Raw genomic sequence first — 26,393 nt, 5'->3', positions numbered from 1 at the left:
GTGGTAATGAAAGGCAAATATTTTGCAATATTGATCTGCTGCCTGTACCATTTTTGCTTGCTTTAAAGTGGTCATTGGCATGTTGGGACTGGGTCTATTGCCTTTTCTCAGGAGAGAGACAACTCTTCCCCTGTTCACAAATGCGCAGTGTTCACAAAGTGTTTATCCGTTGTTTAAAGATAACCTCACATCACAGCCCTACAATCTTGCACTGCCCTGACCCATTCTTCGTGTTCCCCTCTCCAGGACTGACGGCTGTAGGTACACCAAAGGTGGTACCCTACCTCACCACTGCATTGGGAATCTGGTGGCAAATGACCTCTCCACACCGGTGTCCTCTCTCTACCGCCAAGAAGACCTGACCACTGCTGGCAGTCGATAAGGGCTGACATGGGCCAAGGAACAGACCCCAAAGAGCTCCACAGGTACGGAGGCAACATGTGAAGGCCACTGTGTTTCGGGAATGTTTGGTTGGGGGGCGGTTGAAGGCGTGGCGAGTATATGCCACTCAGTGGCAGCAGATCTCACAAGTAACACACAGTATTATTTCTGAGAAACAAAAGTAATTTTACGTTTTGGTCCAGGTTGGGTTAGGTGCTGCTTGATGTCACGTTTTGAATTAGATATCATTTGGGTTTGACATACTGGTGGGTTTGACTCTCGCTTTGATTTGGGGCATGTTGTGATGTGGTTGTGTTTTGCTTTAAGTAACAACTGACTTTAGATATTGCTTGAGTTTCACTTATGTTTGAAACATGTCGTGATCAGTTATGTTTTACATCAAGGCAAATTTTTGTTGGTATTACTTTGTGGTTTTGGTCGTATTCTGGTATGACTCACATTGTGATTCGGTCATGATTTGGCTAGAGACATATTGTGGTTTAAGATAGTTTGGCTAGGGTCTCATTTTGCTCTGGGTCATGCATGTTTTGGACCAGTGCTTAATTTGTAAATAAAAAGGTGACGGTGATCAAAGCTCTCCTCTTAAACACGCGGCTGGTGCAATTAAAAGTGCGAGCACATAATACAGAGACAGCGTAATCCTGAAGCCATCTCAGGACTCTTTAATGCATTTACAGCCACTCCCTGCCCCTTCAGCTCACTCTTGCAGCTTCCTGCTTTTCCCCTTTCTGACGCTTTTTCGTTTTTCTCTTCCTCCATCTTTCCCTCGTGTCTTTTGCTCGCAGTAAATGCTTGAGGCAGCAAACTAAGCGCCGGCCCTCAGAAATAAGTGCCAATGCTCAGCATGGAAACAACAAGTACAAATTATGCATTGATTTGAACACACGATGAAGAGACAATCATTGAGGATATCAGGCTTGGTGAGGGACTGACAGCTCGATCGCGAGTAATTGAGGCGGGCAATCCTCGTGTTTTATTTTGATATTTAAACTACATTTTCTCTAGAGTGGGACTGCGTCTGGTGTGCATACGCACTCGACATAGGTAAACCTTCACCTGTTAGAGCTAAATAAATACTTCTGAATAAACAAAGGGCAGTTGCTACTCTGCTATCTCATATCCGGAGTAGCTACCGGAAGTGGGTGGAGGAGATGGGTTCTGACCCGCCCCACCCCAGTGCTACAGTGACATGCCTGACAAGCAGCTGTCAACCCACCGCCCACGTGACCCGAGGGTGACTGTCAGCCAACAGCCTTAAGTGGCAGGGACTGGAAGTTCCACATTTCCCAGGATAAGGATGGGCCCTCAACCCCCAAAATACTTATTTCTTTTAGAACTTTTGACAGAGCACCGCTAGGTCAGCAGAGGCACAAACAGGAGTTCTCTGGGTGCCTCTTTAGGGTTGAAAGCAGGCCACACTGGAACTGCGAGGGGCTGGAGGGGCGGCGGGGGCTGTGTACAGAGGAGCTTTCTGTCTTCGGTGAGGGGAATGTGGTGAAACAACGCGCACACAGACAGTTTAGGCAGATTTAGCTGCAGCCCGTGCCCAGCACTGAGCACAGTGGCACAGCCCCAGCAGCCCGTACCCAGCACTGAGCGCAGTGGCACAGCCACCAGTAGCCTGTACCCAGCACTGAGCACAGTGGCACAGCCCCAGCAGCCTGTACCCAGCACTGAGCACAGTGGCACAGCCACCAGTAGCCTGTACCCAGCACTGAGCACAGTGGCACAGCCCTAGCAGCCCGTACCCAGCACTGAGCACAGTGGCACAGCCCCAGCAGCCTGTACCCAGCACTGAGCACAGTGGCACAGCCCCAGCAGCCCGTGCCCAGCACTGAGCACAGTGGCACAGCCCCAGCAGCCCGTACCCAGCACTGAGCACAGTGGCACAGCCCCAGCAGCCCGTGCCCAGCACTGAGCACAGTGGCACAGCCCCAGCAGCCCGTGCCCAGCACTGGGCACAGTGGCATAGCCCCAGCAGCCTGTACCCAGCACAGTGGCACAGTCTCAGCAGCCTGTACCCAGCACTGAGCACAGTGACACAGCCCCAGCAGCCTGTACCCAGCACAGTGGCAAAGCCCCAGCAGCCCGTGCCTAGCACTGAGCACAGTGACACAGCCCCAGCAGCCCGTGCCCAGCACTGAGCACAGTGGCACAGCCCCAGCAGCCTGTACCCAGCACAGTGGCACAGCCCCAGCAGCCTGTACCCAGCACTGGGCACAGTGGCACAGCCCCAGCAGGCCGTACCCAGCACAGTGGCACAGCCCCAGCAGCCTGTACCCAGCACAGTGGCACAGCCCCAGCAGCCTGTACCCAGCACAGTGGCACAACTCCAGCAGCCCGTACCCAGCACTGAGCATAGTGGCACAGCCCCAGCAGCCCGTACCCAGCACTGAGCACAGTGGCACAGCCCCAGCAGCCCGTACCCAGCACAGTGGCACAGCCCCAGCAGCCTGTACCCAGCACAGTGGCACAGCCCCAGCAGCCTGTACCCAGCACAGTGGCACAACTCCAGCAGCCCGTACCCAGCACTGAGGACAGTGGCACAGCCCCAGCAGCCTGTACCCAGCACAGTGGCACAGCCCCAGCAGGCTGTACCCAGCACTGAGCACAGTGGCACTGCCATCGGAGTGCGGCAGGTGGAGGGAAGCAAGCTGAGAACGGTGAGGGAAAGAGGGTGTGGAAGCAAGCTGACACCGGAGTGTGGGTGGCAGGGGCTGTGGAACCACGCTGATGACAAAAGATGAGCGGCAGGGGCTGAGGCAGCAAGCTGATAATGGAGAATGGGCCAGAGAGGCTGGGACAGCAAACTGATAAGAGCGGTGGGAGATGCTCCGGAATCAAGCTGACACTAGAGGGTAGGAAGGAGGGGCTGAGGAAACACACATATTGGAAGGTGGCAAGAACTGGCTGGGGAAGCAAACAGACAACTAAGGGTGGGCAGACAGGGCTGCGGTAGCAAACAGACAAGGGGCTGGTGGGAAAGCAAGAATAGTAAGTGAGCATGGGTAGGAAGAAAGCACAAACAAGCTCAAGGAGGGCGAGAAAGAAGAACATGGAGGGTGGAGAAATAAACGAGGAAGACAGCTGAAAAACACATGCACCCTTGTAGAGTGCTTAAGTAGTGTCTGAAAAATGGCAGTGGAAGAACACAAGTAATGCACCCATGCTCCAGGGGAAGGACAAACACAAGAACAAGAAAGGCTAAATAAAGAAGCTTTCATTAAGACATAAGGAAATGAAAGTGACAATGAAACAAGCCATTGGTAAGCATTGGGAGTACTGTAAGATAACAATACGTTTTGCATCAGACAGCGCATGTCCTTTTTTAGACGAGACCTGAAATATCACCTGCAGGACAGGAAGTGCACGTCGTAGGTGAAACCTAAAAAGAACTACAAGCATGAGATAAAGAGACAGGAAGTGTACGGTGGTGGAAAAAAGTGTCATGAAGTGAAATCAAATCAAGTCAGCCGTAGTACTCCTCAGCCCCAGCATTCGGCAGCCTGCACGTATGTTTTTTTACGCTAGTTATTCACGGACCATGCATCTAATCGGCGTATTTTATAACCACAACGGTGTTTATTTTTGTGTATCACACAGTCTTTCTACACAAGAACAAGGAAGAGGTTGGGTGAAGACAGATGTGACCTCCCTGGTCTGATCTAATCAATCAATCAATCAATCAATCAATTAGTCAGATGTTTGTGGAGTGCGATATCACCCTGAGGGTCACCCGGGGGATCTAGAAGAGAGTCCTGATGAATGGTGATAGAAAGACGGTGGGCTCCAATGAGAACTTTGAAATGGACTTGAGACTTGTGCAAGGACAGAAAAACATGGGTGATGTGATGTGCTGTATTATCTCAGTGTTGGTTGCCATACAAAGACGCTTAGCGGCGTGGTATTTGGAAGGCCTGCCTAAGCCCTGATGCAGTGGCGTAGCGTGGGTTGTCAGCACCCGGGGCAAGGCAAGTAATTTGCGCCCCCTAACCCGTGGATTTTAGCACTGGAGTCCCCCCCCAGATGTTGCGCCCGGTGCGGCCGGCCCCCTCTGCACCCCCCACGCTACGCCACTGCCCTGATGAAGTAGTCTAGTTGCGAATCTAGGAACACTGCAGGCACAAAGCCCTTTGATGGACAGGAAGTAGAGGAAGAACTCTGCCTAGCTGGGGGGGGGGTGGGAGTGATGCCATCACGAATGGTCTGCTACATGTATTTGGGCCCCAGAAAGAGACCTTTATTAACGAGAATTCATAAACTATTCACCACACGGTTGTAGGTCGGAAAGACTCATGTCTTTTCTATGCATGCTGCTACTCTGCAGTCTTTGCAACAAATGCGTCTTTACCGCGCATTCGTTTACCTCGCGTATCGTTACAGCGAGATGCCGTGGGGAAGGTGCTGGACTTTGTAGTGGTATAATTTACTATTCCAACTCCAGTTTGCGCAACAGGAGGGAAAGCGTTCAACTTTATAGTCTAACGCCACTTTCCCTAAGGCATGGCGTTGTAACAACATGCGTGGTAATGGAATACGTGGTAAAGACATTAGTTTTGCCTCGTTGTTACTGCAGCGTGTGGTTCAGCGGTCATGGTAAAGACTGTTTCCTTCACCACACAGGCTCAAGGGTGGAAACAGAGTAAATATTTTGACTATACTTCGATATTAAGCCACGTCTCAAATATCTATATACATAAAAAAATAGTTCTCCTTTGTCTCCCTGGTCATTCTCTGCTGATAAAAGAATCAGATATGAGGCTACAGGGGAGTGTCCCAAACACTCATAGTGTGAAGAGAAGGTCTTATTCACCCAATAGGCTTAATAAAAACCAAGGAGGAATTCAGTACATTTTCTGGCTTTCCTCGAAAGCAAAGGTCTCCATGAGCATGACATAAACAAGAGACTAGTGCCAAGTGACATGCTTCGGTGCGCCTCTCTTTCACAGGGAGCAGCACTGGGAGCAGAGACAGGCTGGAACAGTAAAGAGAGGAAGGTGTCTAGTGTTTGTCGAGGCAGAGGGTGCTCCTTGTTTACCACTAGAGTTAAGAGAAGGCCTCGATTTTGTTATTTAAAGATTTCTTTCCCTCTGGGGTCTGAAACCCTTAAAATCCAAGCAGCCTCTTTCTGTCTATCTCTTTTTTAAATACATTTATTTATTGTCCATTTTATAGGACAGTAACATACAATAACAAGGCCACAAGTTGATGCACAGTTAGCAGATAGATGCAGCGTGGCAGAGAGCAGAACCAACCACTCACACAACATGAGTGTGAAGTAGCTTTGCGGGCTTAGAAAGAGAATGGTACACAAGGTCGGGTGAGCACAGAGCGCAGCAGTTTAGGTCTAGTCTGCAGCTTCAAATGACAGCAGGTACGACCCGGGTGGTTGCCAAGTGTCTTTAGGGTGGAAGGTAGGTGGTTGGAGTGTGGCATAGACTTCACTTACCAGCCATAGCGGCTCGCGGGAGGGAAAAGGGGCAGGGCAGCACGTGGCGGAAAGGAGAAGACGACAAAAAAATATATTATAATTTTTTTTCAAATTCACCTTTCTCGGCAATATGATCCACTCCTCTGTCCTACACTGCAGGCACAGGCTCCCAGCCTGCCCTGCGCCCTATCCTAACGCTGCTTTCATGCTGCTGGCAACATGAACGCAGCCTTAGGGTTGGATGGAGCGCCCAGCCAGGACACACCGAGGCAGAGTGAGAGTCTCTGTCTGCTGTCTCCAAACAGATAACGCAGTGCCAAGTTGGAGAGGGCCTAGTGCGCATGTGTGTTTGACCAGCCGGAGAAGGCCGTCCAAACATACATGTGCACTCTCTCCCTGTCATAACCTGTGGCCTGCACCCTTTTACAAGAAAACAATGATAAACATAGTTGATAAACGTTTTCTTGTAAAGGTTTTTCAGCTGCTGATGGCAGGGGGTGGCGACGCTCCTCCGCCACCCGGAGGAACCATCCCTGCTTATCAGTCACATCAAATAATGCTTTTCAACCATGCAGTATCCGCTGGGCAAACCCTTCTACCCCAATCCAATGCAATCTCTAATTTACCCAACAATAACGTTATAGCAGTGACTCTTCGGACTTCCTGTGGTATGTCGTTAACATAGCCCAGTAGTGCCATGAGTGTCCCGGGGGTGAGTGCAATAGCGTGGAAAATAATCTTATGCCAATTTGTCCCTATTAGGGGAACACATCCACGTTAAATGTGTAAAATCAGCTTAATCTATGTGACATTTTGGGCATTGGGAGGACCTTGTATGGTCAATCTTGGCCATTGCACTGGACGTAGTATACGCCCTATGTAAGAATTTCTAGTGGGTGAGTTTATGTTGGTGGTTGGGAGATATCAATTTACTCTGGTGACAACAGGAGTACCATACGTTATCTGTCAGGGGGCGCCCTACGTCCCGCTCCCATGTTGCTCTGAGTCTCTCATCTCGCTCCAGCCTTACGGCCATGCAGGCATGGTAAAGCCTAGAAACCAGTGTCCCTCCCTCGGTATCGGCCACCACCAGAGTCAATGGGGGGAAATCATCCGGGGCCACAGGATAAGAGAGGATTTTTGCACACAATGAGCTATGAAGCCTCCATAGGATGAAGCGGTCCATTTATATGTAGCATCTGCGAATCTGGCATCATCGGCATGGGCGAAGGAGCCTCTTTCTCTGATCATTGCTCCTCACGAATGAAAACATGTCCACGGCAGAGATCAGATGCAGACAGGAAGAAGTAATTGCACCTATCAGTTGGAGGAGGCCGTTCTTGGCTGCTTACACAGGAGGTCATGTGATTTTGTGCTGGGTTTCAGAGCTTTTGGCCAGAGACTTAAAGTTCAATGGGCTTAGATACAGCTCGGGGGAATGGTGGGGCGGGTGCTCTCAACATGCATGTCGTTACTCTGCATTTATTACAACAATTTAGTCTTAACCACGCATTCCTTTACCACGCACATCATTTCAGTGACATGCCTTAGAGAAAGCGAGGGACTTTGGAGCGGTATGATTTACTATTCCAACTCCAGTCTGCGCTACAGTAGGGAAAGCGTTGGACTTTAAAGTCTATTGCGCGGTGAAGTCACATTCATTGTAATGGTGGCGTTCTAACTGCAGCCCGTGGTTCGGCCATTGTGCTAAAGGCTGTTTCCCATTTGATTTACAGGCAGAGAGACGACAAGCGGGTACCTTTACTATCAGGAGGGAGATAGGACTTATAGGTTAGGGAGAGTCTACGGCATGTTGGGCTAGAGCGTTGTATAGTAAAAATGTTATAGGACTAACTAGGGGAGCTGTAGGATTTGCTGGTCAGGGAGCAGCCATGATGTGCTGGGCTTGAGAGCTGCTGACCAGGGATGACTTACAGGTCAGGGAGGTCTTTGCTGTGCTGTGCTAGAGAGCTAGTTACCAGAATGGTTAGAGCCCAGCGAGAGAATGTTTTTTATGGAACCATTCCTCCATTGATATGAAATCTCAGTGGAAAGTGGCAGCTTCAAGAAGTTTTGATTTGCATCCAATTTAAAGAAAATTTCCACGGAAATTATTACCACTGAGGAAACATGCAAACATGCTGTAAATGCACTAGAGTACTTGCCATACAACTAACTTTTTAGATTTAGCTGCAAACAGCTTTAGCTGACCGAGAGAACTCAGGTTACCAATTCTCTGATAAAGTACCTATCAGAAGTCATACATCAATTCACTGAGTGGGGTTTAAGCCAGCCTGCTTCAGCCATTGGCTGAAATCGTTTTTTAGTAGTTTCCTATTGCTTGGATGGGCTGTCCATTAAGGCCATGACATTTTGTTAATGGTTGCATTGTCTAATTTGTGCTACCCTTGGGCTTTGGCTACGGGGCTCAAGAAGTCCCTTTGTTAGAGTGTAGGTGCATCATAACGTGTTGAGTATTAAAGTATTTCCATTGCTAATGTGATTACATCTTAATTGTTGCTTTACAGGGTTTATCTTTAGGAAGTACACTATATTTGTCTTTGTGAAAGACTTAGGGGCATATTTATGAAAAATTGTTGCATCATTCATGATACACCACTTTTCTAGCGCCCCACTGCATCCCACTAATGACATCATGCATGTGCCTTGGTTACCATATGGCCCACCATGGCGGTCATGTCCACATTAGCATAATAATTTATAGCCCTATTGTGGCCCTCTGCTGGATTAGCGCCATAAAATATGGCGCTAATGCAGCAAAGCACAGGGAGACATATTGTTTTCAATAGGAGTGTCATCTTAACGCCTGCCTTAGGCAGGTGTTAATAACGATGCTAAAAAGTGCGCAGCAAAATCTAGTAAATTGCACTGCGCCATTTTTCTGGGCCTCCTTATGTGGCAATGCTCCCCTTGCATAGATTATGCCTGGCACAGTGATGCATGGGAAATGCCACTTTAACACCACATTTGTGTTATTTGTGTTAAAAAAAAGACGCAAATGTGGTACAAGGGGGCACTAGGGGCATCATAAATATGCCTCTTAGTGCCTTATTTAGAGCTTGGCGGGGGGAATACTCCATTACAAACATGATCAATATCCCATTTGCCTTATCACGATCTCCATAGGATATCATGGGATCGCAATAAGGCGGACGGGATATCCGTCATGTTGTGACGGAGTAGTCCTTCCACCAGCATCTACATCAGGCCCTTAGGGTATTTAGTAATCACTCTTGCACTTTGTTTTGTTTTACCCAGCTGTTGCGTTAATATTTTTTTACTCATAGTGTGCACACATACGCTTCCTTGCAGATCCACTTAAAATACTGGTCCGCTGTCAGAATAATCTATTATCCATTATTTTGCTGTTTATGCCTTTTTAAAATAATCACTTACAACCCAGCTTCATCTTCCAACTCATTTTTATAATACTCTACTTTCATTGTGTATCTTAATTCTTCTAATGCATTCTCTTTAATATAGGGGCTCTACTCTCAGCTTCCATATTGTTGTAGCCCAAGAGATTGATTCATTAAGGTGTTTTTTCTAGGACAGCTAGGAGAAACACTAACAAGACACTCAACTAATCTCAAATATTTCCCCTATACAAAAGCCAGACTTATTGGCTTTGCTATTGCATGTTTAAAAAATAGACACCTATTGGTTCTGCCAATGCTTCTTTGTATTAAAATAGAATTAGTTCACTGATTAATCTGGGCAGATACGAACAACGGTGCTAGCACTTTAAAATAAGGCTTTACTTTATTTGTCAATAAGGGGAACAGAAACCCAGGAAAATTGCTACTATGGTAGCTTTCTAATTTGGCCTGAAATGATGAAGTGGGCTATATGATGAGAAAAGCTTACCCTGGACCCAGAAACCAGATGGTTAGTAACAGGTTATTTGACCCAGGATGTGAGCAAGGTTGTTAGTGGTTGGAATACTTAACCTGCAATGACCAATTATTGATTAAAATCTAAAAACCTTATTACTAACTACCATGGTACTGGTAGATTCATGCAAGTGGTTTTCTGTGACAAAGGTTGGTGGAACATTCCATTTGCAGGGAGACGTTTGTGTGATGTTGAAATATTTTAAGCTTTATGATAGAAGAATTTTAAACAAAGCAAGACATTATGGGCCTCATTACGATTTTGGCGGTTGAAAAAGCCTGCCTGCTGAAATTCTGACAGGGAGGTTCTTGCCAATGTGGCTGCCTCCCCGCCGGGCCCATTATGAGTTTCGCTGTGGTTTAGCAGGAAGTGGCCTACAGCATTGTCTCCGGCTTGTAATAGAGCAAGCAGCAATGCTGTAGTGTGCAGAGTGCACCTTCACCCATGAAACCGCTGGTGGAGAATAAAGTTGTAATCCCCAGGGCAGCGCTGCTTGCAGCACAACCCTGGTGGATTAGGACCACTATGACTGCCTAATCCTGGCGGTGCTGGCGGTCCAGCCACGGCACGACCGCCACAGTCGTGATATGGCGCTCAGACCACCACACTGGCAGTGGTCCAACCGCCACCGCGAACCTGGCAGCCATGAGACCGCCAGGTTCATAATGATGGCCCATGCCTGAGTAAAAGTGAACTAGTGAAGACACTTCTATAGTAAACACTAAAAACAAAATTGTCTCTAGATTCCAGGGACTTTGGTCAACTGTACTGCAACTGGGACCTATGTGATGAGTAGCCGATGATGGTTAAGTCCAGCGTACTTGCACAGAGGATGATCACAAGTCTCTGGCAGCCTGAAATCCGCAGTCTCTGTTCGGTCTTTTAGAATCCTACATTGGGTTCTTCCTGAAGGTCAGTCAGACTAGCCCACTTTCTACAATAGGCAGATAAGACACAGAAAAAAAGAGAGCAAGTCAGTCAGTCAAAAATCTTTATTCAGTCAAAACATGATCATAAAAGCACAGAGTAAAAGATACATGTTCAGTCATTTAAAAACACAACTAGTGATTAATGATATACATTCAATGTAGATTTTATACAGTTAATGATGTATACTGAACTGTGATTAAACTGGTTATGAAGCATATTTCCTTCTTAGTTTTATATCAGAAGAAATAAAGATTGAGTTAAAAAGTGAGGGAGGGGCATAAGGAGGCAGGGAAATTGTGTATATGTTTGTGCATGTGTCTTGTTGTGTCTGTGCATCTGTGCACACATGCTCGCTTCCAGATTCTGAGGAAGTATGTTGGAACATAGAGTTGGGGTCTGACCTTTGGATATTTAAGTCAACAGAGACCTGCCTGTCTGGAACTAGGCTTCACCGGGCTGTGTTCAAAGAAGGTTTACAACTGCTGTTGTCCTCCATCTCACTTGTGATCTTCTCTCTGCACTAAAACTTCCTCTATCATTTATGTGTCATGTTGTGTAAGTAGGATGGTGGAGCTGTAAACATCAGTCTGTGGTCTTGTTGCCCCACTTCTGTTTCTCATCCAACTTCTCTCAATCTTCCCATTGTGAATCAAAATGGTCGCAGGATCAGAGAGTGCGAACATGGTTGAAACCGCGTCAGCTCCACTACTTTGGGTTGGTGCAAGAACGGGGATTGTGGAATTTAGTAACATAAAAACTACTGACCAATCCCAAATGACCAACGATTGACATGGCTGGTTCGGCAGAAGAATATGGCTCGTAGGCACGTACTCCCCTGCCACGCAATCCTTCCACCCTCTTTTTACCCGCCTTCCCCATCACAACAATGCAGACTCAGCAGTTTTCTACAGATCGTTAACATTTAGTTGCAATTTCTTCTGGATCACACAGGACTATGTCTTAGCTCACTGAAATTGTAAAGGAATGTCCTTTTATAGAGATCGCCTACTTTAAATACCCAGTTTCTGTAAACCTATTAATTAGTGGAATATCTGTTTTTCTGTAAATCAGTCACAAATCATGCTTTCAAATATAGGTACATTTTGATCTAAATTAAAACATGTGTATTGTGACAACGAATTGATTACATTATTCATATCACAGATGTCCCATGATATTATGCAGAAGCTACAAACAGATTAATAGAGCACTAAATTGTAATGAAAGAAAACAACTACAATTTAATGCAAGATAGATAGTACACAATCAACATATTTTACAACTCTACCTACTAACCAGTCACCTTTAGCATTCAAAATCAAACTTGTAACTGTGAAGGTTGATCAGATGCCTACATTTCTCTTTCTGGGGCATAGCCAAAATGTAATTTTTCAATTAGAAGTCAGAGAGATGCAGAAAATGTGAATAAATTATTCCAGCTTGTAGCCACAACACATTTTATATACAGACAATTCGTTTTCCTTGAGTCCCCAAACTGCCAATAGCAACAAAAGTGAAAACCTTAGTCTTAAGAATTTATGACTCATCATTCCTTTAAATGGATGTGAAATACTGTTTGAAAGATTATGGAGTACGCTTACTTATTTTTAAATTCCTTAAGAAGGTGCTATGCTCATGTAGAGAAGTCGATTGTAACAAATTTTTGATCTCTTTTTGAACACCTCACAACTAATATTGAGTCAAATTCTATGCAACTGAGATCATGGGTGGACACACTACTTATTTACATTCTTTCTTGATACCATCTTAGACCACATTAGTTGCATCTGCTTTTTAACATCTGTGTTATATGCTTTACATGCGTGTATTAAACATGCTGCTTCAGAAATTACATATACGATTTTTAAACCCATTTCCAGTTTTAATAGCACAAGTGTAGATTTACTACATGAAATATAGATCATAAGAGTTTACCACCCTTTAAGTGACCAACTATCCAATTTGTTACAATTGACTGTAGCATTATATAAAAGCTTTGAATAAGCTTTGCTCTTTCTACCCTCAGAAACCAGCTCAAATACAGGAGACAGAAGGCTGTAATATAAATGTTAGATAGGAAAATTGATAGAAGCCACTTTGCCCATTGGGTTGTTAATATGGTCCTCTGGCTGCCCTTCCTATCATTAATTAGCTCAAGTTAGTCATATGAGATGGCATTCTCTAACTGAGCCAATCCACTGGCTATAACCAGATGTAATGGGTACACATCCCATCACCTTTGTCTTACTAGCTTTCATCAGCAGATCTTTCTGGCATATTGTAATCCTCCAATGCATTCAATGCAATTTGAAGACCCATTGCAGTTGGATCTACTAGTGTTGTGTCCTGCGCATGCTGCAGATATTTGGTCGGTCTCCCACCCATTCAGGGTGCTGCTGCCCGCCTTGTCGCCGGTGCCACTCCCTTGTTTGCATCATATATACTGAACACCAGAGTGCAGGCAACACCCTTGCGTCAGTTGTCTTTCAGTGCAGGCCTTCTTGTGTTGTGGTCATTCTCACTAGTATTCACTACCCTGCACGTTCTGTAAGATTAAGGCTGCATTGCTCTGAACAGTCTTTGATTATTGTCCCAGTTCTCTTGTTTCAACCACAGTTTTTCTATGTTAACATGGTCAATTGCATGGGTATTACCAAGCAATCAGACGTACTTCAATCCTCCCTCCTGCTGACCTTATTGCTTCAGCGTAGTAAGCGCAAAAACAGAAACTAGTTGCCTATTGCATACCCTGTTGACTAAGTTGTCCAAAAATAATCTTGCATGCACTTCCCCTCCCTCCACGTCTAAAAAGGTGATCATTCTATAACTTCAAGGGTTACTCCATTCGCACCTTTTGTAAAGGGGACGGATAACTGAGCCTCGCCATGAGTCTGGTGTGCGGTGATTACATAACACCACATCAAACACTGGGATCTACTGTTTAGCTCAGAAAATTGGATTATATTGTAATATGCCCATGAGGAGGCCATTTGGGTCTGGAGCCCAAAATTGTCTTTTCCTGTAGATATATTTTAATTCAACTACACTCTGTTTCACCACACCGCACATGAAACTTCGGTGATTTAACTTTGCGTGAAACACAAAGCCCTCAGTGTTAGCGGAGGGTCAGTGTCTCTCTCTGTACTCTTGAGGAGGTGATATAACTCAAATAAGTTCTTCTGAGTATTTCAGTCGAAGTTGTTGCAAACAGAATTCACAACAAACTCTTCCCTTATAATAATGTCCAACCTCTTGGCTCATTCATCATCCCACCAGTCCAGTGGAATTTACTGTTTCTAATCTGTGCTTCCCTTTTATCTCCACAGCTCCTAGCACTGAAGGAACTGAAGGACCCGAATCCGCCAGAGATATGGAGAACACCTCAAGTAACCTCTCGGTGTGCGAGAACTACCGCTTCAACCACAAGCTACACCTGGTGGGCTACAGCGTCATCTTTTCATTTGGACTGTTCCTTAATTTGCTGGCTCTGTACATCTTCCTGCGTTACCTTCGACTCAAGTCGGTGGTCAGCATCTACATGTTCAACCTTGCAATTAGTGATCTCCTCTTCACTCTCTCACTGCCGCTGCGCCTCTACTACTATTCCCAGCACCACTGGCCCTTCGGTACACTCCTCTGCCAGCTGTCGGGGTCCCTCTTCCAGATCAACATGTACGGAAGCTGCCTCTTCCTCATGTGCATCAATGTGGACCGCTATGTGGCCATCGTGCACCCACTACGCTGGCGCCACTTGAGGCGACCCAAGGTGGCCCGCCTGGTCTGCATCGCTGTCTGGATCCTGATCCTGATGGGTAGTATCCCGGCGGCCCGCATCCATCTGTCCAATGACTGTCGCTACGCAAATGGCTCCATCTCACGCTGCTTTGAGGGCTTCAGCACCTGGGAGAAGAACGTGCTGCCACTGATAGTGCTAGCCGAGATCTTGGGCTTTCTGTTACCACTGGTCACTGTGGCCTATGGCTCGGGACGTATATTCCACGAATTGTGCCGGGCAGGAGGGACACAGAGTGTGCGCCGGCAAAAGACTGTGCGGCTGCTGATAGTCAACCTTGCTATCTTCGTTATATGCTTTGTACCGTACAACACCACACTTGCCATCTACGGGATGATGAAAGCCAATGTGGTGAAGGTGGAGGAGGACACCCGCAGCTCGGTGCGACAGGTTTTGGTGGTGACTGTGCTGCTGGCAAGCCTGAACTGCACCCTAGACCCACTGATTTACTACTTCAGCACAGAGGGCTTTCGCAACACCTTCAAGAAACTGCGTATGGGGCAGGGATGGGACTCTGAGGGAGGCACGGACAGGACATTGGTCAGGAGGTCTGGCACAACCAGAAGCAACTCCAGCAATGGTGAGGCAAGGTATTCAACCATCGAGAAGGGATCACCTGCCATCAAGAAGGACCCGCCCTCCTTTAAAAAAGGCAGTCTCTCCCCTGAGAAGGCCCAGCCTGCTCAGCCGATCTGTCCACCAGTGAGGCCACTCCGAGGCATACCCATCCAGGACTCCGCAATATAACAAAGTAGGCAGAGTTATTTTCAAAGGAATCACTTCTGTCACTTTCCAGGAGGTTGGGTGAATGGACTGCCTTAGTGCCACCCAATGAAATAAAACAACCCTGCTTCAGAATTTGGGGTGCAGGTTGGGATGCCTTCAAAGTTACTATGTGAGGCCTGCTGTGCTAGGCCACAACTAGTTTTTTACTTGTTAGCGAAATTAAGACAGATGCTGACACTTCAACCTAGGTAAAAGGGAGGTTAAGTTATGGCATCTGGGGCAAAACCAGAATCCATTTAGAGTCAGAACAAGTGAACCTGGTACCAAGAGAATTTATGATCCTGCCAGAGGGAACAAAAGGAGGAACAGAAGAACGCGTTTGCAAGAACAGCGAGAAGGCAACCGAAAAGGAAGCTGGTGAAAGATTTGAAGAGAGAATGTATAGCAGAGGCATGAGGGAAGGATTTTGCAAAATCATGAAAATTAGCATACGAATAATGGTGTCCACTGGGTTAAGATGCCTAGACCACAGAGAGAGGCTTATGAGGTAAAACAGGGACAGCAGTGGGCGGACCAACCTCGAATAATGAAACAGGGAGTAGTGAAAAAACAGCCATGAAGCAAAGAGCCCAGGAATAGCTGAAAAGGCACCCAGATTACTGAGAAAACCTGCAGCACGAATACCCAATCTGAACAAAGATTGTGGGAGAGTTAAGTAAACAAGTTAGAACATAGGGGGGCCTCTATAGGATAAAGAGCCTAAGACACTGAGATAAGGTTGGGGTGAAAGCAAAGTATGAACAATAATGGGGAAAGCAGCCTGGAGTAGCCATGTACCAAAATGCATAAAATATAGGTAAAAAGCACTAGAACAGTGAGATACTCTCAAAGGAGACACCAATGAAAAGAGCCCTGGCATACAGAGATGGAGCTTTAAAGCGGAGGCGTGCTTGGCTGGTGAGGCTAAACTACACAGGGGAAAATGTACATGGGGTAGGCACCTAGAAAATACCCCACACAAAGAAGCTTGCAAGATCAAGTTAACCTAAAAAAACTGTAGTACAACAGTTAAAGGTGATTAGAAGACAGAGCTTGGGTTAGTAGAGATAAAGATAAGATTATAATCTAAGTATTAAAGCAGTTGTAGAAAGAGAAAGGTTATGGAAGTAAAGTTCAGGTACCTAGAACACGTACACTGGGACAATGAAGCAACAGATAAAATGCAACAAAAGTGGGATGTGTAAAAGAAATGAGAAGGATCTGAATATCAACCCCAGAATATCAGTAGGACACAATATCGAGGACAAAATATGAAACAAAAGAGTCAAAATTTTCTACAGTTCCTCATATAGCTACCTATGCGGTACATATATCTTTAAAGTACGTAGAAGTGGAGTTAGGAACACTAAATGCAGTTACCTTTCAATATTTTGTCCCTCAATATTCTTGTACCACAGTATTCTGGGGGTCGATATTCAGTAGTACAATCGATTCGAACACGCAAACACAGTTACCATGAACATTAGCTCAGAGCGAGGAAGTGTAATGGATATTAAAGCTCAGAGTACAGAAACCGGTGCTTCAGGAGCCATAGGAACCACAACCTAGAACATGCTGAGACAAGGCATGCAAAGGAAATCATAGATCATATGAGCTACAATTAATATCCGAGAACAAAAAAGTTAGCTTACAGCACATAAGCTATAATAGAAGGAGCTCCTAGAAAGCACAAAGATGGAGAGGTTAAGATTAAAACATGAGACCTGCAAAGAAGTCTAGATCACGTGAAAAGGTACGGTCTAGCTTTGAGTGAGTCACCTGCAATGGACAGTGTAACAGGGGACGCAGAAAGAGGACTTGAAGCAAATGAGGTGCAATGATCAAAGGAGTTTAGAACACCCACTAAGTCTAGGATGAAGAAAGGAACTGTGGTAGTATTCAGGACGCTGAACCTAGAACAATTCATTGATGACATTTTTCAATGCATCCATTTCTTAAACGCGAGATGTGTACCCCTAAACAAAGAGCTGCCAGATGTGCACATGGAACATGCTGGAAGTAGAAGCCCAGGCCTGCTCTCTACTGGAACACATCCAGTAGAACATTTCCAAAATGGTTCACAACTGTCCACTCAAGAACATAGGATGCTAACTGAGAATGAATAAAGGTTCCTTGAAAACACGACAACTAGAATTTTGTGTTGGTCTTTGCGAGAGTAAAACAAAAAAAACTCAGAGACAAGTAACTTTTCCTGTGACTGGTGAACATAGGCCTAATAATGTAATGTAGAAAACTAGAACTTTGGAGGAAGGCATTGCAAGGGTGAGAAAAGCCAGAGATAGGCAATGTTACCTGTGCCAGGTGTTAACTGTGAAAGTTGAGGGGCAGATGGGCAAAGTGAGGGGGAGGCTTTTCGTCCCATAAAAGAGCAACATATGTTGCATATAACAAGTAGGTAACTGTCATACTGATTATGTACCAAATGAGAGACAGGCCAGGTTATCTGTAACATTAGAAGGTCATGTTGTGTTAGCTTTCCTGATGAAGGACGATATAATGTATCCTGTGAGAGTGAGGGACAGGTCTTGTTCCCTATGACAGGTGGGTGACTTAAGGTCAGGTTTTCTGCATCAGGTGATTGTAGATCATGTTACCTGCTACAGACCTGTCTGAGGTGATGGGGCTAGTAATGTTAGCTGAGATGAGGAATGGACTGACCATGTTAGCCAGGAAAAGTGGTATGTAACACTCCATTTTTGGCCTGTTTACAACGGAGTACTTTACAATACAGGTAAGTATTTTCTTAAACAAAATATTTTTAATGTCACTACAAAAAGGGGATTTGAGGGTTGAGTCATTTTTTAGGATTTAAGGGTGGGTGGAGGTAAAGGAAGGTAAGGGTTTCTTACAGTTGCGGTGTGGTTAGAAGTAAAGGTAGGCTAGGGTTTTTTTAGGGTTCGAGGATGGGTGGAGGTAAAGGGAAATAAGAGGTTTTTAGGGTTCAGAGGTAGGTATAGGTAAAGGGACGCAAGTGTTTTATAGGGTTCAGGGATCGTTTGGGGTAAAGAGTTGTAATTTTTTAGGGTTCATGGAGAGATTGACGAAAAATTGGGTAATGTTTTTTAGGGTTCAGGGGTGGTAGAGATAAAGGAGAAGAAGTGTTTTTTAGGGTTCAGGGGTGGGTAGAGGTAAAGGGGCATAAGGGTTGTTAGGGTTCAAGGACGGGGAGGGGTAAAGGGGGTAATGTTTTTTATGGTTCTGGAGGAGGTAGAGGTAAAGAGATGTAGGAGGATTTTAGGATTACGGGGCAGATAGATGTAAAGGGAGGTGAGGGGATTTTAGGGTTCAGTAATAATGTGGAAGGAGGTAAAGGTTATTTTCAGGGTAGATATTATTTTAAATATATAAATATATATATATATATATATATATGTATATATATATATTGAATATGAAACAGCAAATGGTCCCCTCTCAGTGCGCTCAAACACCGGTGCTCGCGTCAGGGAATGACCAGTTCCCTGTATTATTTCTCCAACAAATGCCACTCAAATTGCTGAACACTTAGCGATGGGTGCCTCCTTCGTGCGAGTGGCATGCACGTGAAAACATAAAACATAACAACCAAAAAAGGCTTCCCTTTCACGCCAAAAGGAGCACTCTACGGGTTCACGGCCAGATTCATTTCACCCAGCATGACGCGTTTCGGCTGAATGCCTTTCTCAAATGCCGGTAAATAAAAAGACATTCGCGCGCAGATGTTTAAATAGCTTCCCTTCATTGGTTATCTCAATATACTCGTGAGTGAAAAAGCACTTCAGTTCATTCATGAATCGCACAGCTTAACGTGCTGCTATTATAGCATGTTCCCTCAGTTGTTTCCCTCAGTTGTTTCCCTCAGTTGTTCCCTCAGTTGTTTCCCTCAGTTGTTTCCCTCAGTTGTTTCCCTCAGTTGTTCCCTCAGTTGTTTCCCTCAGTTGTTTCCCTCAGTTGTTCCCTCAGTTGTTTCCCTCAGTTGTTCCCTCAGTTGTTTCCCTCAGTTGTTTCCCTCAGTTGTTCCCTCAGTTGTTTCCCTCAGTTGTTTCCCTCAGTTGTTCCCTCAGTTGTTTCCCTCAGTTGTTTCCCTCAGTTGTTCCCTCAGTTGTTTCCCTCAGTTGTTTCCCTCAGTTGTTCCCTCAGTTGTTTCCCTCAGTTGTTCCCTCAGTTGTTTCCCTCAGTTGTTTCCCTCAGTTGTTTCCCTCAGTTGTTCCCTCAGTTGTTCCCTCAGTTGTTTCATAGTCCCAGTCACAGTTTCTTCCGTAGGTTCGTGGTTCTGGGCCCATTCCTGCTCTCATTATAATTGGCGCGCTTTCAGCCTTAAACCTTCATGTTATTATCAAAACATGCGAATAAATACAATAAATAAGCTGAACCTCTTCATCAAGCCCTCTCTCGCCCATATTATCTCAATACCTGAAGGTAGTTGTCTCATGACTGAAGCCAATCCATATAGTCATGTCCTGAAAAATCATCAGGCATTTCAATATTGTCAGGGCTACGGCAGTTCTGGCAATTCCAATTAAATAATTCCACCAAATGCCACTCAAATTGCAGATGGGTGCCTCCTTCCTGCAAGCGGCATGCACGTGAAAACATAACAACCAGCAAGCATTTGCAATGCAACGGGTCTTGCATGTGCTCGAGTTAGAGCTATTAGCGTTGTAAACTCCTAACCTGACTTTTCTTGCTACATGAAAATGAAAAGTAAAACAGTTTCACATAGGTGAGCCCATTCTCAGTGCCACGGCCGCCATGAGCATCAGCGTGAAGAGACACGAAAGGAAAAAGAAGTTCGCCGGCAGTGAAACGTATCGGCAAAAGTGCAATTAGCCATGTAACGGGGGCGCTGGCCAAGGCGGTAACAAATCCTCCCCAAGGAGGGACAAACGTAAAGCAGTTATCAATGTCATCAAGGATTTTTGAAGGGCAAGCCCACGAACGAGAGGTAGTGATGAGCGTGCGGTGGGCGTGTTTAAAAGCCCAGATACATACCAACACGTCGGAAAAGCAGCGCTTGCGGCCTGCTATGCTGGACCTAAAAAGGCTTCAATTCCACGCCCAAAGTGGCACTCTACTGGTTCACAGCCAGATTCAGTGACTGACACCCCGTGACTGAGGCCAATCCATGTGGTCATGGACTATGAAACGATTAAACAACTGGGAACACATGCTATAGTGGCATCGCATTTAGCTATGTGATTGATGAATGAACTGAAGTCCTTTTTCACTTACGAGTATATTGAGATAAGCAATGAAGGGAAACTATTTAAACATCTGCGTGCAAATTTTATTTACGCCATCTGAGAAAGGCATTCAGCCGAAACACGTCATGCTGGTTGAAATGAATCTCGCTGTGAACCCGTAGAGTGCTCCTTTTGGCGTGGAGGTGAAGCCTTTTTGGTTGTTTTATATATATATATATATATATATATATATATATATATGTAAGTACACATATATAAACATACTATTTGATCAATATTTTTATAGAAACACATATATGTTTATGTACAGATGCATATATATATATATACAGTGTCAATTGTTAAAATGCAGTCCATTGGGAAAAAAAACATGTTGTAAAGCACAGCCCAGTGTAAAACCTGTTGTAAAGGCATGGGTTGTTAGCGGCATTCACTGTAACAATTGATGTTCATGAAAAGTGACTGAAACGTTACCTGTGGCACATGAGTTATAGGCCATGGCGCATGTCACAGCCAAAAAACAAGCATTGCTCCTTGTGAAAGCCACCTCCACCGACAGGTGATGGAGACGCCGCGTTTCTTATTACCGTTGAGGAAAGGTAATGTAAGCAGTGAAGGGTGATTGGCTGGTCACGTAAAGCTTGAAAAGTTAGACTGTTTACGTTATCCGTGGTAGGTAAGGTATAGGGTAAGCCACATATGACAGCTAATGGACAAGACGAGTGAAGGGTCGCCTTACATGTGTCCGGTTAGTTATAGGAAAGGGTACTTTTGACCAGGGCCGGCTTTAGGGCGGTGCGACTGGTGCGGCCGCACCGGGTGCTGACCTGGATTGGGGGGTGGTGACCTCAGTGGGGCAATAACTTATAAAACTTGCGATTTAAAAGCACCGGTTGAAAAAATCCTTGTGCGTACAGCCTTCAGGAAGCAATTAAAATGTCAAGATACCTCTAGTGGTTAATGTTCGTGCTAGCGAGAGATCGGTGTTTTGTCCAGTAGCAGCTTTGACTGGCCATAAAGTAGCACAGAGGGTTAATATGCCTGCTGCAAAGAACAGAACTATATTTTATGTGGATAGCTGAGTGGATGAGTAAAGCAGCCTTTAAAAGCGCCTTAAAACAAACGAATGTATGTGAAAGGGGACTATGGAGAGATGAGGGGCACATTTGCCGGGTGATAGGGAAGGAATCCGAGGAGGTGGTCGTGGGGTGGGGTGGTGCCACCAGCGCTAAAGCCGGCCTTCTTGTGACAGCCGAGAGACAGGCCATGCTGCCAATAAGAGGTGAGAACTGAGAAGGCACCTTACTTGTACCGGGCGATGGACAATTCATGCCAACTTTGACAGGCGAGGGACAGGTCATGTTATCTCTAACATGGCAGGCCTATGGCATGTCACCTGTGCCATATGACGAAGAGGTAATGCCACCAAGTCCGGTGATGTCCATTTCTGGAGATCCTTGTGATCTTGTACACCCGATTGTCTGTATGCCGCCACCGGCTGCCCTGGGCGCTGCTAAACCCAGCCTCACGGTGTGCTGCCAGGCTGCCCTGGGCTCTGCTAATCCCAGCCTCACTGTGAGCTGCCAGGCTTCCCTGGGCTCTGCTAAGCCCAGACTCACTGTGAGCTGCCAGGCTTCCCTGGGCGCTGCTAAGCCCAGACTCACTGTGTGCTGCCAGGCTGCCCTGGGCGCTGCTAATGTCAGACTCACTGTGAGCTGCCAGGCTTCCCTGGGCGCTGCTAAGCTCAGACTCACTGTGAGCTGCCAGGCTTCCCTGGGCTCTGCTAAGCCCAGACTCACTGTGAGCTGCCAGGCTTCCCTGGGCTCTGCTAAGCCCAGCCTCACTGTGTGCTGCCAGGCTTCCCTGGGCGCTGCTAAGCCCAGCCTCACTGTGTGCAGCTGCCAGGCTGCCCTGGGCTCTGCTAATCCCAGCCTCACTGTGTGCTGCCAGGCTTCCCTGGGCGCTGCTAAGCCCAGCCTCACTGTGTGCAGCTGCCAGGCTGCCCTGGGCTCTGCTAAACCCAGCCTCACCCTGAGCTGCCACCGGCTGCCCTGGGCTCTCCTAAGCCCAGCCTCACGGTGTGCTGCCAGGCTGCCCTGGGCTCTGCTAAGCCCAGACTCACTGTGAGCTGCCAGGCTGCCCTGGGCTCTGCTAAACCCAGCCTCACGGTGTGCTGCCAGGCTGCCCTGGGCTCTGCTAAGCCCAGACTCACTGTGAGGTGCCAGGCTGCCCTGGGCTCTGCTAAGCTCAGCCTCACTGTGTGCAGCTGCCAGGCTGCCCTGGGCTCTGCTAAGCGCAGCCTCACTGTGTGCAGCTGCCAGGCTGCCCTGGGCGCTGCTAAGCCCAGACTCACTGTGAGCTGCCAGGCTGCCCTGGGCTCTGCTAAGCCCAGACTCACTGTGAGCTCCCAGGCTGCCCTGGGCGCTGCTAAGCCCAGACTTACTGTGTGCTGCCAGGCTGCCCTGGGCTCTGATAAACCCAGCCTCAGGCTGCAGGCTTTGTTTCATCTCCCTGTTCCAAAAGGACAGGGGCTCACCTGTCGGTCACGACCTCCTTTCACTGTCTTACGACAGCATTGTAGAGTCTCTTATCTCTTTCACCTAAAAAAACAGCTCAGCACATAATTGTTTGCTAACCTCCTGTTTGTCGTAGCCTCGAGCACTACATGTACATGGGTGCATTCCCCGGACACGCTGTCGAAAGTGAAAGTGAAAGCATGCCACTTGGCGCACTTGAGCTTCCTGTAATAGGGTCCAAGGTATAAACACAGCGAAACTCAAAGTGCAGCCCAAGGGCTGAATGAAGCCCTCCTGACCTTTACGCGTGGCCCCCACACAGTGCTTAATTTGTAAATAAAAAGGTGCCGGTGCCCAAAATTCTCCTCTGAAACACGCGGCTGCTGCACTTAAATGTGTGAGCTCAGAATACTGAGGCAGCCTAATTCTGAAGCCATCTCGGCCTCTTTAATCCATTTAAAGCCACTCCCTGCCCCTTCATCTCACTCTTGCAGCTTTCTCCCTTTGTAACCCTTTTTCGTTTTTCTCTTTCCCCTATGTGTCTTTCGCTCGCAGTAAATGCTTAAGGCAGAAAAATACGTGCCGGCCCTCAAAAATAAGTGCCGGTTCCCCACCACTGGAAACCACCGGTTCAAATTAAGCACTGCCTCCACGTTAGCAGCAGCACTGGGCTTCTTATATTTGAATCAGATCTAACACTAAAAAGATGTTACATAGACAGGCAGGTATTTACTTGAAGGTTAATTGAAGTTAAAGAAAGGAAGTAACTTGGGTGTCCTGAACCGCTTAACTTTAGCAACATCTTCATTGTGCAGTATAAAAGTGAAAGATATAATAAAGGTAATTTAAAACATATTTCATTAATATGCAAAGCCTTTCACCTTAGTGCATCAGATGATATCAGTGCATTGAGAAGTATCTTTTTGAAAGTGATAGTTTTCAAGCATGAATTTAGAACTATTCATCCCCCCCACCATGACAATAATTCCAATAGTGAAAAAAGAGGCAAGTCACTGGTTATAGGACCTCTGTGGTTGGTATGGGTTTCTACTATACATGAACAATATTATAGTTTATTAAATCAAACGCAGAAGAAGGTTTTGCGTGGCGCACACCATGAAGTCATGTATTCAAGGTCCTCTTATATGAGATAATGAAGGAAAAGGAGGGAAAGTGAAATAATACAATTGCCTAGGGTCACACAATTTGGTTAAAGTGGGGCAGCCAGGAATAAACCCACATTTTCTGGTTTCACATTATAAAATTCAGCCACTAGATGTATAAGCTTGGCTTCCCCTACACCCACCTTAATGCCAAACCCCACCAGCGATCCCCCAATCGCCACCCTGCTGTCCTTAATACAGCCCTTTGTCACATCACTGACCCAAATTTTTGGCTCCTGGAAAAATGTTTGCAAGTACCTATTGTAGGAAGCTGGCCTGGTATGTGGTGAGCACCTAAGGTGTTATCACCCTGTACCAGGTCCAGATATCCTCTATCAGTGAAGTATAGGCTGTGTCTAGGAAGCCAGGGCTCTCTAGAGGTAGCTGTGGATGAGCAGCCAAGGCTTATCTAGGAGACATGCAAAGCTTATGCACCACTATAGTCACACAGCACATACACACATGAAAGAACCACACAGTGTTACAAAAATAAAGGTACTTTATTTGATAACACAATTACTAAATTACTATGTAGGCAATACTCTGTCAGTTATATAAACCCATTATTACTTAGGAAACAGCATAGAAATGCAATAGAAAACAGTCAAAGAACAGAATGCAATGGGAACCCTAAGGGACAACCAAACCATATACTAAAAAAAGTGGAATGTGAAGGTTGGACCCACACCCAGGTAAGTAAGATCTGTAGAGGGGAGCTGGAGGAACTAGGAACCCCAAAAGGTAAGTACCAGAGTGCCCCCAGCAACCTTGAGACAAGAGGTAAGTACCTAGATTTTCCAAAACCCACAGAGAAACTTTGCAGAAGGACAATGCAATACCCAAGCAAGATTGGAAGAAACTGAAGATGTATTCTGCCAGAAAAGAGAACCTCCAAATGAAGGGGACCCAGTCCAGTTCCAGTTGGAGTGTCTGGGTGGGGGCAGGAGCCACTACCCACCCTTCTGGAGGTGCAGAACCAGGTCATCGAGGAAGGACAGGAGTCGGCTATGCAGCACAGGAGCAGAAGAGGAGTTCCAGAGGTGATGCAGTCGATGTCCCACGTCACAAGGAGAGATGCAGCCTGTCAGTGGTGAGGAAAACCACCAACAAGCCTTGGCAAAGGCAAGAGTTCCTGAAGCAGAGTTTGCAGAGCTGCGGGGGACCAGGAGAGTCAGAGGTGACTCAACCCAAGGAGGAGAGTCGCAGGTGACCCCCAGCAACTAGAAGAGTCCAGAGATGAAGATGCCGCCCCCACAGGTGACCCACGGGCAGCAAGCACAGGAGTCGCGGCGAAGCCCACTCAGCACACCTGGCAGGGAGTCCCACATCATTGGAGCAGTAGGCAGGACACTGTGCATGGCAGGGAAGAGTGCTGGAGGCCGAGGCTACACGGAGCCTGAAGATCCCTTGGATGAAGAGCCAACAAGCCTTGGTAGCTGCAAGAGTCACAGTGCACAGGGGTACTATCCTGCAAAGACAGGCAAAGAAGCACCCATTTCAAAGTTGGATAACTGGTAGAGAGGACCGAGGGGACCACTCCGGACTACCACCTGTGTTGCAGGATCCACGCAGAGTTGCAGGAGAGAGGATCCACATGGCCGATCATCCAGCAGCTGGTACATGCAGATGCAGGGGAGTGACTCCTTCACTCCAAGGGAGATTCCTTCTTGCTTCTTGGTGCAGACTGAAGACTTGCTGCCCTCAGAGAATGCACAGCTAGGGAAATGTTGCAGCAGCTGGAAGGAGCAGGAGAAACAATGTTGCAGAGGCAGAGTCGGCGCTGGAACTGCAGATTGTAGGTTCTTGTGGAGCCCAGTTGCGGTTCCACTGGCCAGAAGTAGAAGAACATTGCAGAGGAGTCCTGCTGGAATCGTGCATGTCCAATCTGAGGACCCACCCAAGAGGGAGATCCTATATAGCCCTAAAAGGGGGAATGATCACCTAGCAGGGTGACCACCTATCAGGAAGGGGCTGTGACGTCACCTTCCTGACCTGGCTACTCAGATTCTCCCAGAACGAAGTGACCACCTAGAGGAGCTGTGGGCACCACCCCTAGGATGGTGATGGACAGGGGAGTGGTAACTCCCCTTCCCATGCTTCAGTTTCTCACTAGAGCACGGACCGGGGGTCCCTGGACTGGTGCAAACCGGTTTATGCAAGGAGGGCACCAAATGTGTCCTTCAAAGCATACCAGTGGCTTGGGGGGACACCCTCCCCCCCCCAAGCCATGTAACACCTATTTCCAAAGAGAGGTGGGGTTGCCTCCCACTCCCA

At 46.7% G+C, this 26,393-nt stretch overlaps 1 protein-coding gene across 2 annotated transcripts in view; it reads left to right on the top strand.

Moving 5' to 3' along the window:
• Nucleotides 1–17,384, top strand: part of LPAR5 (lysophosphatidic acid receptor 5) — a 39,932-nt gene extending 22,548 nt beyond the window's left edge. For both annotated transcript variants that reach the window (XM_069243112.1, XM_069243111.1), the window contains exons 2-3: nt 247–425; nt 14,005–17,384. In XM_069243112.1, the coding sequence (XP_069099213.1) occupies nt 14,049–15,218 (1,170 nt within the window). In that variant the 5' untranslated portion in view covers nt 247–425; nt 14,005–14,048 and the 3' untranslated portion in view covers nt 15,219–17,384. The remainder of the gene's footprint in view (nt 1–246; nt 426–14,004) is intronic.
• Nucleotides 17,385–26,393: the final 9,009 nt, after the last annotated feature.

Source organism: Pleurodeles waltl, chromosome 7 (assembly GCF_031143425.1).
Source record: "Pleurodeles waltl isolate 20211129_DDA chromosome 7, aPleWal1.hap1.20221129, whole genome shotgun sequence".
In the NCBI taxonomy this organism is placed as follows: Eukaryota; Metazoa; Chordata; class Amphibia; order Caudata; family Salamandridae; genus Pleurodeles; species Pleurodeles waltl.
This window is presented reverse-complemented; position numbering and strand designations above follow the sequence as displayed.